Below are 15,599 nucleotides of genomic sequence, written 5' to 3' on the forward strand. Positions count from 1 at the left end.
CGGGAGCCTCTATCCGACCTCTCTATGATACGTCCTCCAGCCCCGCTCCTGCCGTGAGGGGCGGAGCTTGCTTGGAAGCGGGGCGCAGGAATCCGGAAACACCTGGTCATCTATAGGTTTAGTGCCCAGGCGGTGTTGTTCCTGGCTGGGCTTGATGTCCAGGGTCTGAGGAGTTTTCTCGCCGAGTCTCCTGGGGCGGTCCGGCGGTTCGTGCCCTGTTGTGGGACCCACATTTGCAGCTGCTATGCCCTCGGCCGCCGCCCCCATTATCAGCTCGGTCCAGAAGCTGGTTCTGTATGAGACTAGAGCTGTGAGTACCCCTCGCCGCAGGGGGGCGGGGGGGAGGTGCGGGAGGATGGATGTCTGCCGGTGGGTGTGGGGCCGTAGGGCAGAGGCTGTACCCTGCCTCCTCCTCCTTCCTCTCCAGTTCCCAAATCCCTGTCAAACACAGCCTTGAGGTAAGCTAGCTCCCTTGGACTGTGCCTGGGCGCCTTTCCCCTATTTTGGTACCCTGGATATTGCAGCATTTGCAGGTCCACTTACAGTCCATGGCTGGAACATGCTGGAAACAGGTGCTTGTGGTACCTCAGGAACTGTTCATGAGGTTCTCTGTACGAGTTACTGGATTCTTTTCAGCTTTCAGAAAGTGTTAAAGTTCTAGAGTTCACAAGTTACAGTACAGGCAGGGGTGTGAAAAAATTTGAACTATGGCTCGTAACTTGTTTTTTCCTATTCCATGGTATACCATCACTGCGATTGATGTGAATTACACTTCTATTGCTGAATTTTTTGGTTCTCTTTCTTATTTGAAAGGAAAGACTTACTTTGTTTAAAGACATCTAATTTGGTTGGATAACATCTTGCTTTTCACTTGACTTTTTTCAACATAAGATTTACTTTTAAAATTTTATTACTTTGAATGGCCATGTAAATAGTGAATAAGCCGATCAGTTTGTATGTATTTCAATTACTAGTTCCTCAATTAAGGGAGAATGGTGTTTATAGAACTTCATACTTGGTCCTTTCTGTGGGTGGAAAGCAAAGTTGGTACAGTATAGCTCTCTAAATTGGGGTGCCACAGTGATATTAGGGACTGTGTTTAAATTACCCATTTCGTGCTGACAAGATTGCATATGCCAGATATTTGCATAATGCTCTTCACTGTGTTATAGAGTGCTTTATAAACTGTTTCTCTGAAACTTGGGTTGTCTCCATTAGAGGAGTACGAGAAGGCAGTTGACAGTTTCTCAGTTATAACATAGTCCTAATAGCACAATAACCTCTCCCTCGGGTTAACATGAGTAGAGAATTGTTGACCTTAAATTAATTTTGCTGACAACTTTGATTAGATCTAGATCAGAAGATGAAATTATCAAATATACTGTATTTGCAAGTATTTTCAGTTCTTTAATGAGAGTCATAAAGAAGTATCATTTGACGTTGAAATGAAACCTATTTTTTTGTAAAATGTGCTGCTAGATGTTCCCAGTTAGAAACATAAATAACTTTTTTTTTCCGTTTGAGATAAGAGTCTTGCTCTGTCACCCAGGCTGGAGTGCAATGGTGCTATCTCGGCTCACTCACTGCAACCTCTGCTTCCTAGGTTCAAGCAATTCTCCCACCCCAGCCTCCCAAGAAGCTAGGGTTACAGGCATGTGCCACCATGACCAGCTAATTCTTGTGTTTTTAGTAGAAGACAGGGATTCTCCATGTTCGCCGGGCTGATCTAAAATGCCTGGCTTCGGCCTCCCAAAGTGTTGGGATTACAGGCGTGAGCTGCCGCATCTGGCCATAAATAAAACGCAAATTTCAGCTCATTAAAAAGCTAATCACTCATGAGGACTGCGTGAGATATTAGTGTTCAGAAAGCACAATTCATATTATAGGGCTCTTCTGCTCAGAAGTCTTCAGTAGTCCCAATTCTGAGGAGAGTAAACTCTGAATCCCTTAGGTTGGCATTCAAAGCCATGTGTTCTTTATCCTCAACTTGTCTATCTAGTTTTACATCTAATTTAATATCAATTCATGAAACATTTATTGAGGATCAACCATGTGCCTTCACATGCCTTATTCTGCAGTAAAACTGTATTGCTTTCAGTTCCTTGTATCTACCCTGTGTTTTTCTGCTGTTCTCCATTCTCATAATGCCACACCCCCTCTTTTCCTGTCAAAGCCTTGCTAATCCTCACAGCACATATCTGGTCATGGCTTGCAAACAGTAGACTCTCAATAGATGTGGATTAAGGAGCTCTAACACAAACAGACAGAGGTGTGTTCTAGAACTCAGCTGTGACCCCTCTCAACCGCCTAAGTAATGGAAATGAACTCTGGCCAGCTTAGAGACAAAAGGTAAATTTATCAGAGGGATGCTAGGGGAGCCGTTGCATGGTATCATTGGCAGATCCTAACTCTTCAGCTTCTGGAAAAGCAGGAAAGAGATAACAGGTTTGAGAACCCTCTCAGAGCACTACCAAAAATAGTGTAGGTGCTGGGAGAAAGTATCTGATTGACTCAACTATGATTGGGTATCATCCCCTGAGTGGACAAATCATTCATGGCCAGGGAGGGTCTGGCAGGAATGATTTAGCTGTGGAATCATCCTCTTTGTTTCAGCAAATGGTTGGGGCTGGGCAACCACCCTTGAAAATATCTGCTGCATTGAATCACTGAGTCTTGGTTTTGTTGTTAGTTAAATAACTTTTTTTTAAAATTTAAATATATAAGCAGAAAGGTTTTGTTTTCTTTTGTTTTTAGTAATAAGCCCAAAATATAAATAAATAAGAAAAAGGCATAAAATTTTATAATATAAATGCCATGAATTTAAAAAAACTGTAGTAGGTTGTAATAATGAGAATAGTAGCTCAAAATATTCTACATATATTTTATTATTTGATCTTCATAAGACCTCTAAGAGATCACACTGTTACTACTACTACTATATATAATATTTGGTAAAGAAAAAAAATGAGGCAAAGATAATTTAAGGCAGTGTTACTTAACCCATTTATGCTGGAGGTTGCAAATTTTTTTGTGTGAAAAATCAGACCTTTGCCATGACCTTGAGCAGTAGGATATAAATAAGTCCCACAAGTTCCAATAATGGAACACTAGGCATAAGGTGTGGTGCATGTGTTAAGAATGTATATTGGGGAAAGGACAGTCTCTTCAATAAATGGTGTTGAGAAAACTGGATATCCATGTGCAGAAGAATGAAATAAGGCCCTTCTCTCTTGCCATATCCACAGATCAACTTAAAATGGATTAAAGGCTTAAGTGCAAGACCCCAAACTGTAAAACTACCAGAAGAAAACATACGGGAAATGCTTCAGGATATTGGTCTAGGCAAAGATTTTATGAGTAAGACTTTAAAAGCACAGGGAACAAAAGCAAAAATAGACAAATGGGACTATATCAATCTGAAAAGCTGCACAGCAAAAGAAACAATCAACAGAGTGAAGAGGCAACCTATAGAATGGAGAAAATATTTGCAAACTCTTCATCCAAGAAGGGACTAATATCCAGAATATACAAGGAATTCAACAACTCAACAGCAAATACCCCCAGATAATCCAATTAAAATGAGCAGGGATCTAAGTAGACATTTCTCAAAAGAAGATATACAAATGACCAACAGGTATATGAAAAATTACTCAAGGTCACTAATTATCAGGGAAATGCAAATTAAAACCACAATGAGATACCGTGTCACCTCAGTTAAAATGGCTATTTTCAAGAGGACAAAAATTACCAAATGCTGGTGAGGATATGGAGAAAGGGAATTCTTATACAGTATTGGTGGTAATGTAAATTAGTATAGCCATTATAGAAAACAGTATGGAGGTTCCTCAAAAAACAAAAAATCTGGCAATCCCATTACTGGGTGTGTATATGAGGGGATTTCAAAAAGTTCATGGGAAAATGGAATTAAAAGATAAAAATAACAAATGTAAACTTTATTTCTCAAGCTAATTTCCATCAAGGTCAAGACATTTTTGTAACTAATGATACCAGCCATTTAATTCATCCATAAAGATCTGAGGGTCCTGGGAATTTAACCATGTTGGTGCAGTCTTTTTTACTTTGTTAACTAAAGAAAAATAGGTGCCCTTTAAGGATTTTTTTTTTTAAGATGAGAAAACAAAAAGAAGTCAGAAGGAGCAAAATTGGAACTGTAAGGCAGAGGCCTAATTATTTTCCATTGAAACTCTTGCAAAATTCCCATGTTTGATGAGAGGAATGAGCAGGAGCATTGTTGAGGTGGAGAAAGACTCTGTGATGGAGCTTCCTGGGTATTTTTCTCCTGAAGTGTTGGCTGACTCTCTCAAAACACTGTCATAATAAGCAGATACCGTTCTTTAGCTTTCCAGAAAGTCAACGAGCAAAATGCAGTGAGTACACACACACATACACAGATGTTGCCATGACCTTTCCTCTTGGCTGGTCTGCTTTGCTTTAATTGGATCACTGCCATCTGTTGGTAGCTATTGCTTTGACTGTGCTTTGACTTTAGGATCATACTGGTAAAGCCATGTTTAATACAGTTCTTCGAAGAAATGCTTCAGGATCTTGATCTCACTTGTTTAAAATTTCTATAGAAGGCTCTGCTCTTGTCTGCAGCTGATCTGGGTGAAACAGTGTTGGGAGCCGTCAAATGGAAAGTGTGCTCAACTTTAAATTTTCAGGCAGAATTGTGTCAGTTGTACCAATTGAGATGTCTATGGTGTTGGCTCCTATTTCTGCTGTTAATCATCTGTTCTCTTTAATCAAGGAACAAACAAGATGAATTTTTTTCTTGAAAAATTTACATGGATGGTCTGCTGCTGTGGGCTTCATCTTCAACGTCATCTCATCCCTTCTTAAAGTTATTTATTTGTAAACTGCATATTTCTTTGGGGCATTGTCCCCGTAAACTTTTAATAAGCATCAATGATTTCACCATTCTTCCACCCAAGTTTTACCATAGACTTGATGTTTGTTCTTGTTTCAATTTTAGCAGAATTCATGTTGCTCTGATGGGCTCTTTTCAAACCGATCTCTTACCCTTCCTAGTACTTCCAACTAGATCCTGTTCAGACATGTTATAGCAAGTTAGTATCAGTTTATTTTGGTGCAAAAATTTTTTGAAATCCATAGCTTTTTTGTAATATGCATTTTCCATGAACTTTATCGAGTCCCCTTATATATTCAAAAGAAAGGAAATCAGTATGTCAAAGAGATATCAGCACCTCCATGTTTATTGCAGCACTATTCACAATAGTTAAGATGTGTAATCAGCCTAAATGTCCATCAACAGGTGAGTGGATTAAAAAATCTGGTATATATACACACAATGGAATACTATTCAGTCACGAAAAAATGAATTTCTGTCATTCACAGCAAATATGGATGAGTGTGGAGGACATTATGTTACATGAAATAAGGCAGGCATAGAAAAATGTTCTCACTCATATGTGGGAGCTAAAAAACAATGTTGAGCTTATAGAAGCAGAGAGGAGAATTGTGGTTATTCGAGGGTAGGAAGGGTAGGAAAGAGGGAATGATAGGGAGGGAGGGTTAACAGATATAAAATAACAGCTACATAGGAGGAATAAGCTCTAGTGTTTTATAGCACTGTAGGCAGACTATAGATAAATAATTTATCATACATTTTCACGTAGCTAGAAGAAAGGATTTTGAGTGATCCCAATGCAAAGAAATGATAGATGTTTGAGGTGATGGATATACTAATTACCCTGATTTGATCATTATGCAATGTATGCATGTGTTGAAATATCACTCTGTGTTTCATATGTACAATTATTACATTTTACCTCAAAAAGGGAAAAATGTATGATTCAGTAGATCAGGATTTTGGGAGTGACTTAGCTGAGTGATTCTGGCTCAGGGTCTCATGAAGTTGCAGTCAAGATTCAACTGGGTTGCAGTCATCTGAAGGCTTGAAAGAAATGGCAGATTTACTTCCAAAATGGCTAACTCACGTGCCTGACAAGTTGAGCTGACTGTTGACAAGGAACTTTGCCTTCTTGCATCATGGACATTTCCACAGGACTTCTTGAGTGTCTGTCCTTACAATGCGGTAGCCTGCTTCATCCAGAGAGAGTTATACAAGAGAAACAAGGAGGAAACTGCAGTGTCTTTTGTGACTGAGCCTCAGAAGTCACACTCTATCATTTCTACAATATTCTTAACACAGGTTAGCCCTGTTCAGGGTGGGAGGGGACCATATGAAGGACATGAATGCCAAGAGACAGTAATCATTAGGAGTTATTGGAGGCTGCAGAGATTAAAGTTGACTTTTGTCTGTACCTCAGTTGTCCCGTATCGTTTGTAAAAAAGCCTATCCTTTATTAAATTTCTTTGGCATCCTTTGAAAAAATTAGTTGACTGAATAAATGTGGATCTTTTCTTAAACTCTTTCCTTTGATTAATTTTTTTAATTTTTTAAATGTCATTACCAACTTGTCTTGATAATTGTAGTTTTATAGTAAGTCTTAATATCAGGAAGTTTTCCAGCTTTATTCTTTTCCCAAATTATTATGACTATTCTATACCTTTGTGTTTCCACGTGAATTTTACAGTGGGCTTGTCAAAAAAGCTTGTTGGGATTATGATTTGGATTTTATGGAATCTGTAGACCAATTTGGGATAATTGAAATTATGTAATCTAGAAAGAGGAACACTTTTTGCTTCCCCATCGTTTTTTTTTAACCATTTTTTTCGCCATTTATTTCTTTTTTTTGACCTACGGCCCTGACCAGGACCTCTAGTACAAAGTTGAATAGAAGTGACCAGAACAGACATTCTTGTCTTGTTTTTTATCTTAGAGGGAAAGTATTCGGTCTTTCACTATTGAGTATGATGTAAGCTATTGGTTAGATACCCTTTTTCAGATTGAGGAATATTTCTTGCTTTGGTCTGATGAGGCTTTATAATAAAATCATGAATGGATATTGAATTTTGTCAAATGTTTTTTCCACATCTGCACATGACATTTTCTCTATTTGCATATCATGGCCAATTACATTAATTCACTTTCAAATGTTAAACCTTGGATTTTGGAGGTATACTCTACTTGATCATGGTTTATTACTGTTTTTATATATTGCTAGATTCTATATGCTAATATTTTGTTAAGGATTTTTGCTTTTATTAATATATTCAGGATATTGGTCTATCATTTTCTTAATGTCTTTGTCTGATTTTGGTATCAGGATAACTCCAACTTCATAAAATGAGTTAAAAAGTGTTCATTTTCAGGCCGAGACAGGCGGATCACGAGGTCAGGAGATCAAGACCGTCCTGGCTAACACGGTGAAACCCCGTCTCTACTAAAAAATACAAAAAAAAAAATCTAGCTGGGCGAGGTGGCGGGCGCCTGTAGTCTCAGCTACTCGGGAGGCTGAGGCAGGAGAATGGCGTAAAACCGGGAGGTGGAGCTTGCAGTGAGCTGAGATCCGGCCACTGCCTTCCAGCCTGGGCGACAGAGCGAGACTCCGTCTCAAAAAAAAAAAAAAAAAAAAAAAAAAAGTTCATTTTCTGAAAGTGATAACGTGATTGGTATTGCTTCTGTTTTTCAATGTTTGCTAGGATTCGCCAGTGAAAGTTTTGTGGATAGAGTTGCTTTGTGGGGTGAATTTTGATAATGATATCAATCATTTTCCATAACAGATATAGGGCTATACAGATTTTCAGCGGACCTAGAATCAGTTTCGATAAATTATGTTTTTCCAGGAATTTGTTCATTTTATCTTAGTTATTGAATTTATTGGCATTAAGTTGCCCATAATATTCCCTTATAATCCTTTTGATGTCTATAGGATTCGTAGTAAAATTCTCACTTTTATTTCTGACATTGGTGTTTTGTGTTCTCTTCCGTTTTCCCTTGATTCATCTTGCTAGGGATTTGAAAGAATAAACTTTTGACTTGGTTAATTTTCTCTATTGTGTATTTTCTGGTTAATTAATTTCTGCTCTTAGGCTTATTTTTTTTCCTCATATGCATTTTTTTTTTTTTTCTTTTTGAGATGGAGTTTTGCTCTGTCACCCAGGCTGGAGTGCAGTGGCTCGATCTTGGCTCACTGCAGCCTCTGCCTCCTGGGTTCAAGCCATTCTCCTACCGTAGCCTCCCCAGTCACTGGGACTACAGGCCCACGCCACCATGCCTGGCTAATTTTTTCTATTTTTGGTAGCGACAGGATTTCACCATGTTGGCTAGGCTGGTCTGGAACTCCTGACTTCAAGTGATTTGCCTGCCTCAGCCTCCCAAAGTGCTGGGATTACAGGCGTGAGCCACTGTGCCTGGACTCTCATGTGCATTTTGGATTAATCAGTGTCTTATTCTGTTCAGGCTGCTATAACAAAATACCATCAACTAGGTGGCTTATAAACAATGAACATTTGATTCTCACAGTTTGGAGGCTGGTAAGTCCAAGATCAAGGCACTGGCAGACTGAGTGTCTGGTGAGGACCTGCTGTGTCCACACACGATGGAAGAAGCAAATAAGGCTTCATCGGGCCTGTTTCATAAGTGCACTATCCCCATTCAGGAGGGCTCTGCTCTCAGGATTGAATCACTTCCAAAAAGTTCCACTTCTGAATACTGTTGCAGAAAGGATTAGGTTTCAACATACGAATTTTAAATGTTTGGGAGGACATAAACATTTAGACCATAGCAATCAGTTCATCTTTCTCTAGCTTCATAAGATAGAAATTTATACCATTGACTTAATTTTTTTCTTTTCTAATATAAAACATTTAAAACTATCAATGTAAATTTAAAAGTAGTCAAAAGATTAATGACAGATGGTGAAAGTCTTGGTAACCTGGACAACAGATAAAGCAGTATATCCTTACGTGCAAAAATATCTTATAAAATCAGTCTGAAAAATAAAACACCCAATAAAAAGGACAAGGATATAAACAAGTAGCTCACTAAAAAGAAGTTTGAATATGAAAAGATACTCAACTTGCAAGTAATTAAAGCAATAAAATGAAAATAGATTCCCTTTTTTCCCCTATTAGAATGGCAAAGATTTGCCAAAGCCGTTGCTGGGAAGTGTTTGAAAGAAATGGGCATTCTTGTTTTGGTTGATGGGGGTGTATTATGGGTTGAGTATCCCTAATTTGAAAATATGAAATCTGAAATGCTCCAAAATCCAAAATTTTTTTGGACACGACATGACACCACAAGTGGTAATGCCAACAACTATGGAATGTCCACATGGGTGGCTGAGCGAGTGACATCTTTGCTTTCTGATGGTTCAGTGTATGCAAACTTTGTTTCATGCACAAAATTATTTAAGACATTGTATTTAAGACATAGCCTTTAGGCTATGTCTCTAAGGTGTATATGAAACATAAATTGTTATGTTTAGATTGGGTCCCATCCCCAGGATAGCTCATTATGTATATTTTAAAAATCTAAGAAAATACAAAATCTGATTCACTTCTGGTTCCAAGCATTTTTAGATAAGGGACACTCTACCTTTAATTGGTTATGAAGGAATTAGGAGACACATTAATGAGCAAAAGAGACAGTGGACAAGATGGGCTGTCTCTTGTCCTGAGCCTTCATTTAGAAAGATAATTGGGTAGACTTGCTCTGCAGGTGAAATTCAGGTCATTATTGTTCTCTGTGTATAGAGGTGGATTTTGAGGAGTATCTGGAGAGGAGAGGGAGCTGTGTTGGCAGATGACATGCAGGAAGTGTAGTTCCAGCTTGTGAGGGTTGACCCTTTCCCAGACTTACCTATTCTCTTTGGCACCCAGCACCTTCAATATGCTCCTTAGCTCTTGTGACTCTGCCCTGGTCCCTAATATGCCCTGTGGCCCAGGCCTAACGCAGCGCTAACAGTCATACAGCCCAGTGCAACTAGGAGTTTCCAGCAGAGATTTAGCAACCTGAAGTTATCCTGGGTGAAACTGCAGTTTGCCTTTACAAGAAGGTGCCCTTGCTTAATATGTGATGGCATAGGGATCTTAGCATCACAATAAGTGACCATTTCATAACAAAGAAATGAACACATAATGGTTGATGTTAAAATTGGTAGCTAAACAGAACTAGGTCTGCATGTGTCTGCATGTGTCTGTTTTGCAGAGGGTGGGGAGATGAAAGTTGTTAGGATAATCTTTACTCTTACTTGTTCAAGATTGTTAGTGTACATGTATGCATTTATTGTCTGCCTTGTTCCGAAAGGATTTAAGGAAGCTCCCTCCCACCCCCATCACAGAAAGTAGAATAAAACAAGAACCACATGGCGAGGAAATGCACCTTTCTTAATTAGCCTTGATTTGTGTAATCAGGGAATGGGAGAGAGCAATATAGGGTGTAGTTGACTAAGGATTGGAAAAGGAAACCAAAGTATATAAAGTGAGAGAAACAGCGATTATATTAATAACTGGTGTAGAATGTGTGGTTGGAGATGACATTCTTCTTGCTTCTACAGAGGATTTGAAGCTTCCCCAGAGTAAAGCCCTGAAGCTCTAATGGATAGACTTGCAGACCTCTCTTGAGATTCACTTCCCCCTTCTGGGCTGCATTACCCAGTTACTGGGATTACTGGACTAAGTGAGAAGGCAGGCTTGCAATACTGTTAGATTGGGAGAAGCAACTTCATGGTGCTCTTTACAAATAATACATTTAATCTGAAAGTTCAAGTGAAGTTTAACATGAATTGAAGCTGTCATACAACCTAAAATTTCTTTCAAGAAGGCTGATTTTCCTCCCTCAGATGAAAAGTGAGTGATTAATTAGCCTGTCATTATAAAAGTAGATAATGTTAGTAGATACTGAATTGCCCGTTAAGTGGATTACCTATTGTATTCCATTGTGGATTTCACATATATATTTTAGAAATACTCATCTTTATACCAAGTCACCTCTGTTAAAGCTATATTGAAATTTTAAGCTTTTGCTTGAACAATGACACTTTACTTTCAGAAGAGAGCCAGCTTAGCTCATCTTCTATCTTAACAGGTATTATTTCAATGTAGCTTTTTTTGGTATCCTAATTCTCCACCCGAACTCCTGCCAAATCCCAAGCCCCAGCGTATCTACAAACACACAAACCTTTTCCCCAGTGATGTTGATTTGTAGGCACCTACTTGCATGTATATGTACATTTAGGGAGTCCGGCTGAGGCATGCCTGGTCTATGGAAATCCTGTGTGCTCCAATTACTGCTCCCTTTCCTTCCCTGTTCTTCTTGGATATTTTATTTATCTCCTTTCCCTCTACCATTTGAACTAGGGGGCCTTTTGCTTCTTCAGACTCTGCCAGTACTTGAGATGACTTTTCCGTCTTCTTTCAATCCCTAGTTCTTACTACAAATTTGTAATAAATTGAACCCTGACTTTCCCCTAGATGTATAAATGTCTCAACACATTCACACCCCTTAAGTATTCTTCTGGGTTTCATCTTGAAGCAATGGCTTTAGTCCGGACTGGATGCTCCCAAGGCCTGCACTACAGCTGCCATCCTGTGGTTTCCCTTCACCGTTACCCTATATCATACTGTCTGTGACAGTTTCCCTGTTTTCCTAGATCCCATAATTTCCTGTTTCTTGATTATGACCTCGTTTTGGTAGAGTACTTCCTTTAATTACTTCATGAGAAAGGGTTCATGGAAAGGTCATTTTTTTTTTTTTTTTTTAAAGCCCATGCATGTCTAAAAATGTCCTATGCCACCCTCAGGTTTGATTGACAAAATAAATATTGAATTAAGAATTGGAATGAATTTTCCTTTAGAATTTTGAAGGCCTTATGTCATTCTCTTCCACCTTCCAGCATTGTTGCTGAGAGCTTCTAATGTTATTCTGCTCGAGGTCTTTAGTTTGATGCTTGTTTTTTTTTTTTTTCTTTTTTCTTTTTAGAAGCTGTGCTAACTTCTTTTTGTGCTCTCTTCTTTTTATCTTCTTCTGACACTACAGAGGTATCGGGGCCTCAAATTCTCAAATTCCGTTTTGGAGGTTCTATTGTGTAAATCGGATTGCTTCTTGACTTTTCCATTGCCAGTTTAGGCGTCAGCTTTGTTACACATGCTTTTCAGTTTCAAATGGTTTTTATTTTTCCCCTTTATCTTCTTTGTTCCTCCTTTTGCTCTTGGGGCTTGAGCCTAAAAACGAACATAAAAAACTTTACTATGGTTTTAGTAAGATGTTTGGGAGGACCAGAGGTGTCCACTCCCCCATCTTTATCCAGGATTCTACTTGTTTTGCACTTCAGACACCTCCGTTGTGCATCTTGCCCCCACTCTGTCCCTGAGACTGCCCACAGAAGGGCCACTCATAAGCGCCTGTCGTCAGATGCTCTGTTCTTATCGCCTTGACTTCTCAGCAGCATCTGATGTGAATGTGACTGCTTTCTCCTTTCCCAGATGATCTTTCTTTGCTTTGACGAGTCCGCCCCGTGCTGGGGTTTTCTCATTCACCAGCCATTCCTCCCAGTCTTCTCAGCTGGTTCCTTCTCCATATCCAGCCTCTAAATAATGAAGTTCCTCAGGCTAGCTTTTTTGGGCTCTCTTCAGTCTCCGTACTCTCTCTAGTAGGTTTAACCCAGTCCCATGGCTTTAAATGCTGCATACGTGCTGATGGCACCCACTGAGCTCTTTTACCCACTGAGTTCTCACTTGGCCTCTCTGGGCATGTTGTAAACAGAACTCTTGGTTTCCCTTCAAACCTGTTTCTTCTCCAATCATCTCGACATCAGTAAGTGGCACCATCATCTAGCTATCTGCTTAAAGGTACTTGGATCTATTACTCTCCTTCCTGATCCCATCTACCAGTAATATAGCTCCAAAATATATCTTCAATTTATCTTTTTCCTCAGGCATTGAGCCCAGTTCCTGACACGTATGAGGCATTTACTAGTCAGTGGTCAAATGAGTGACATCAATAGAAACACCAAGAACATTTATGTAAAAAAATGTGGGCTTGGGGCTTGCATGGTGGCTCATGCCTGTAATCCCAGCACTTTGGGAGGTCAAAACAGGTGGATCATTTGAGGTCAGGAGTTCGAGACCAGCCTGGCTAACATGGCGAAACCCTGTCTCTACTAAAAATACAAAAAAAAAAAAAAAAAAAAAAAGTAGCTGGGTGCCATGGTGCACGTCTGTAATCCCAGCTACTCAGGAGGCTGAGGGAGGAGAATTGCTTGAACCCGGGAAGCCAGGAAGCGGAGGTTCTGGTGAGCCAAGATCACACCACTGCACTCCAGCCTGGGTGACAGAATGAGACTCCATCTCAAAAAAATAAATAAATAAAAAGTAGGCTCTTTAAAAATGATGAAGTCATGAAAAACAAAGCCTGATGGACTATTCTAGATTAAAAGATTTAAAAAGATGTAACATATCTTTACATAAAGATATGTAATACATGGTCCTTGATTAGATTCTGGCTTTTAAAAATCCAGCTATAGAGGATATTATAGAGAGATGTGGGGAAAATTGGAATATAAATTGTACATACGTAATATTGTATCAATATTATGATTATGTGTGATGATACCTGCAACTCATTTTCAGAGGTTCAGAGGAAGAAAGCATCTATCAGGAGTGGGGGAGGGAGAAAACAAATGCAACAAAATATTATCAGTTGGTGAATCTAAATGAAGGGTATATGGGTGTTCGTTGTACTGTTCTGTTGTCTTTGAAAATTTTTTTAAATTAAAAATTGGGGAAAAAATCAACAGTGGAGAAAACTTTAATGGAGGGAAACTTTAGGGAAATTTTGAATCCCCAAAATGTTGAGGTCCATTTTGAGACATACTATTAAATGTAATAAAGGCTGAGGATATACAGAGTTGATGTATTCAACAGGAAGGAAATAAGAACAAGTAGAAACAAGGCCCTTCTGGAAGTTACCACTTAAAAAATTGGTGTGAAAGTGGATGGTCAGCTGCCCACCAGAGGGCAGTGCAGGCAGGGATTCCGCGGTCTACAACAGGCCCGCTGAAATGCAGGGGTTTTCTTTCCCACATAACTGGCTCCACGTGAGGTCGCTGTTCTCTGCACAAAACATTTTTAGGATTCTTAGACTATTTGAGAAGAGAGAGAATGCAGGTAGTTATAGTGCTCCCCATTTCTTTCCCTCCACTCTAATCTATTTCCAGATTCTGTGGGTTTTAGCCTTTGTCTGATTCATGGATTCTTTGGAAGAATCTGGATATGGGAGGTACAGATCTGCCTTCCTAAGTGTGTGTTTCGAAGTCCAATAATGCATTTGCCCATGAGCATGTCAGGATTTATATCTGTTTTTAAAATCACAGACTGCCAAAGTATAATCCCATTGCAATTAATCTTTAGGTTTCGTAGGATTTATTAAAATTCTGTACAACAAACCCCTGTAACACAAGTTTACCTATGTAGCAAACCTTCACATATACATACCCCCAAACCTAAAATAAAAGTTAAATTAAAAAATAAAATTCTAGGGAATTTCATTTAGGGATTTTACCTCTTTTAAACCTAGGATGTGCCTCCTTACTGAGTGGTTGACTTAAGAGCCATTTTTCTATGTGCTTACCCAGAAAAGATGGGTTAGTGTAAATGTCTTAGAAAATTACCCAGCAAATGAAATGATTACTCTGTGGTACATAGCTGTTCTTTCACCTAACACTTAGCCAGTGCCTGAGGTACCATATTGTGCTACTAGACTAGGGAATTAAAATCCAGAGGTTAAAGAGTTAGCCCCAGTCTCCTGAGGTGCTTATAGTAGGGGGCAGACAAGCCCCAAATAATTTTAGACAAGACTTTCAGAAGTAAATACTACGTTTAGATAGAAACAAAAGTGCTTGGGGAGAACAGGTGATGAGTAGGGATTGGTGCAGGTGGACGTGGATGGTTCACTGGCCCTGTCTTGGCTCAGTGCACAAAGTCCTGCTTAGAGGTTCTTCAAGGCCAAACTCAGCATCAGGACTACACCAGCCTGCTCTGACCATCCCCAGATAAGTCAAGTGCCTTTCCTGTGTTCTCATGGCATCCAGTTCATACCTCTGTTAAAGCATGCTATTCCCTCCTGAGGACATAGACTGACTACTAACAGATTGGTGCATTCTCTCATTGTGGGTCCATTCTGGTCCTGAACATGCTTTCCTCCCTTTGGGCTAACTCTCTGTTTTCCTCTGGCATTTGTCTTTTTCCTCAAATACAATGGCATAGTCTCACTGACTTCTCACAAAGTGAAGGAAAGAAAAGGAACTAACACTTATTGAGTGGCTTCTTTGTGCTGACCGCTGTAGTCACTGTGTTAGGTGCTTTGTGAACGAACATTTGCTCGCTTATTCTTGTGCCTGTAACAAACATGCCAGGCTTCTTCCCTTTTCAGGTCTTTGCACTTGCTGTTTCCTCTCCTCGAAGCCATTTTTTAAGTCCTCAAGAAGGGCTCCCTGTTCTAAAAAGCACATATAGTTTACAAATCATTCTTCTTAGGTGAATGTTGTTAGATTGGTTACCCCCTCTCCTCTCAGTGGTGGGTAGGGTGTCAGGGACAGGAATTAGCTGAAGCCTGGCTGAGATTCTTTGACTTCCTTTCTCTTTCTGTTTGCTTGTCGAACTGTGCCCCCAGTACATCGAATCCTGTCACTGGATGTCCCAACTTAGTGTAC

The 15,599-nt window shown here is 39.5% G+C and overlaps 1 protein-coding gene across 2 annotated transcripts in view; it reads left to right on the forward strand.

The window, feature by feature from the left end:
• Positions 1-38: 38 nt before the first annotated feature.
• FIG4 (FIG4 phosphoinositide 5-phosphatase) overlaps positions 39-15,599 on the forward strand; it is a 125,346-nt gene continuing 109,785 nt past the window's right edge. Inside the window, exon 1 of one of the 2 annotated variants that reach the window (XM_077998473.1) lies at positions 39-310. Coding sequence is in view for 1 of the 2 variants with exons in the window: in NM_001172433.2 (NP_001165904.2) it covers positions 245-310 (66 nt within the window). In the remaining variant the exon portion in view is untranslated. 2 annotated transcript variants of the gene reach the window in all.

The sequence above is a fragment of the Macaca mulatta genome, chromosome 4 (assembly GCF_049350105.2).
Source record: "Macaca mulatta isolate MMU2019108-1 chromosome 4, T2T-MMU8v2.0, whole genome shotgun sequence".
NCBI classification, from domain to species: Eukaryota; Metazoa; Chordata; class Mammalia; order Primates; family Cercopithecidae; genus Macaca; species Macaca mulatta.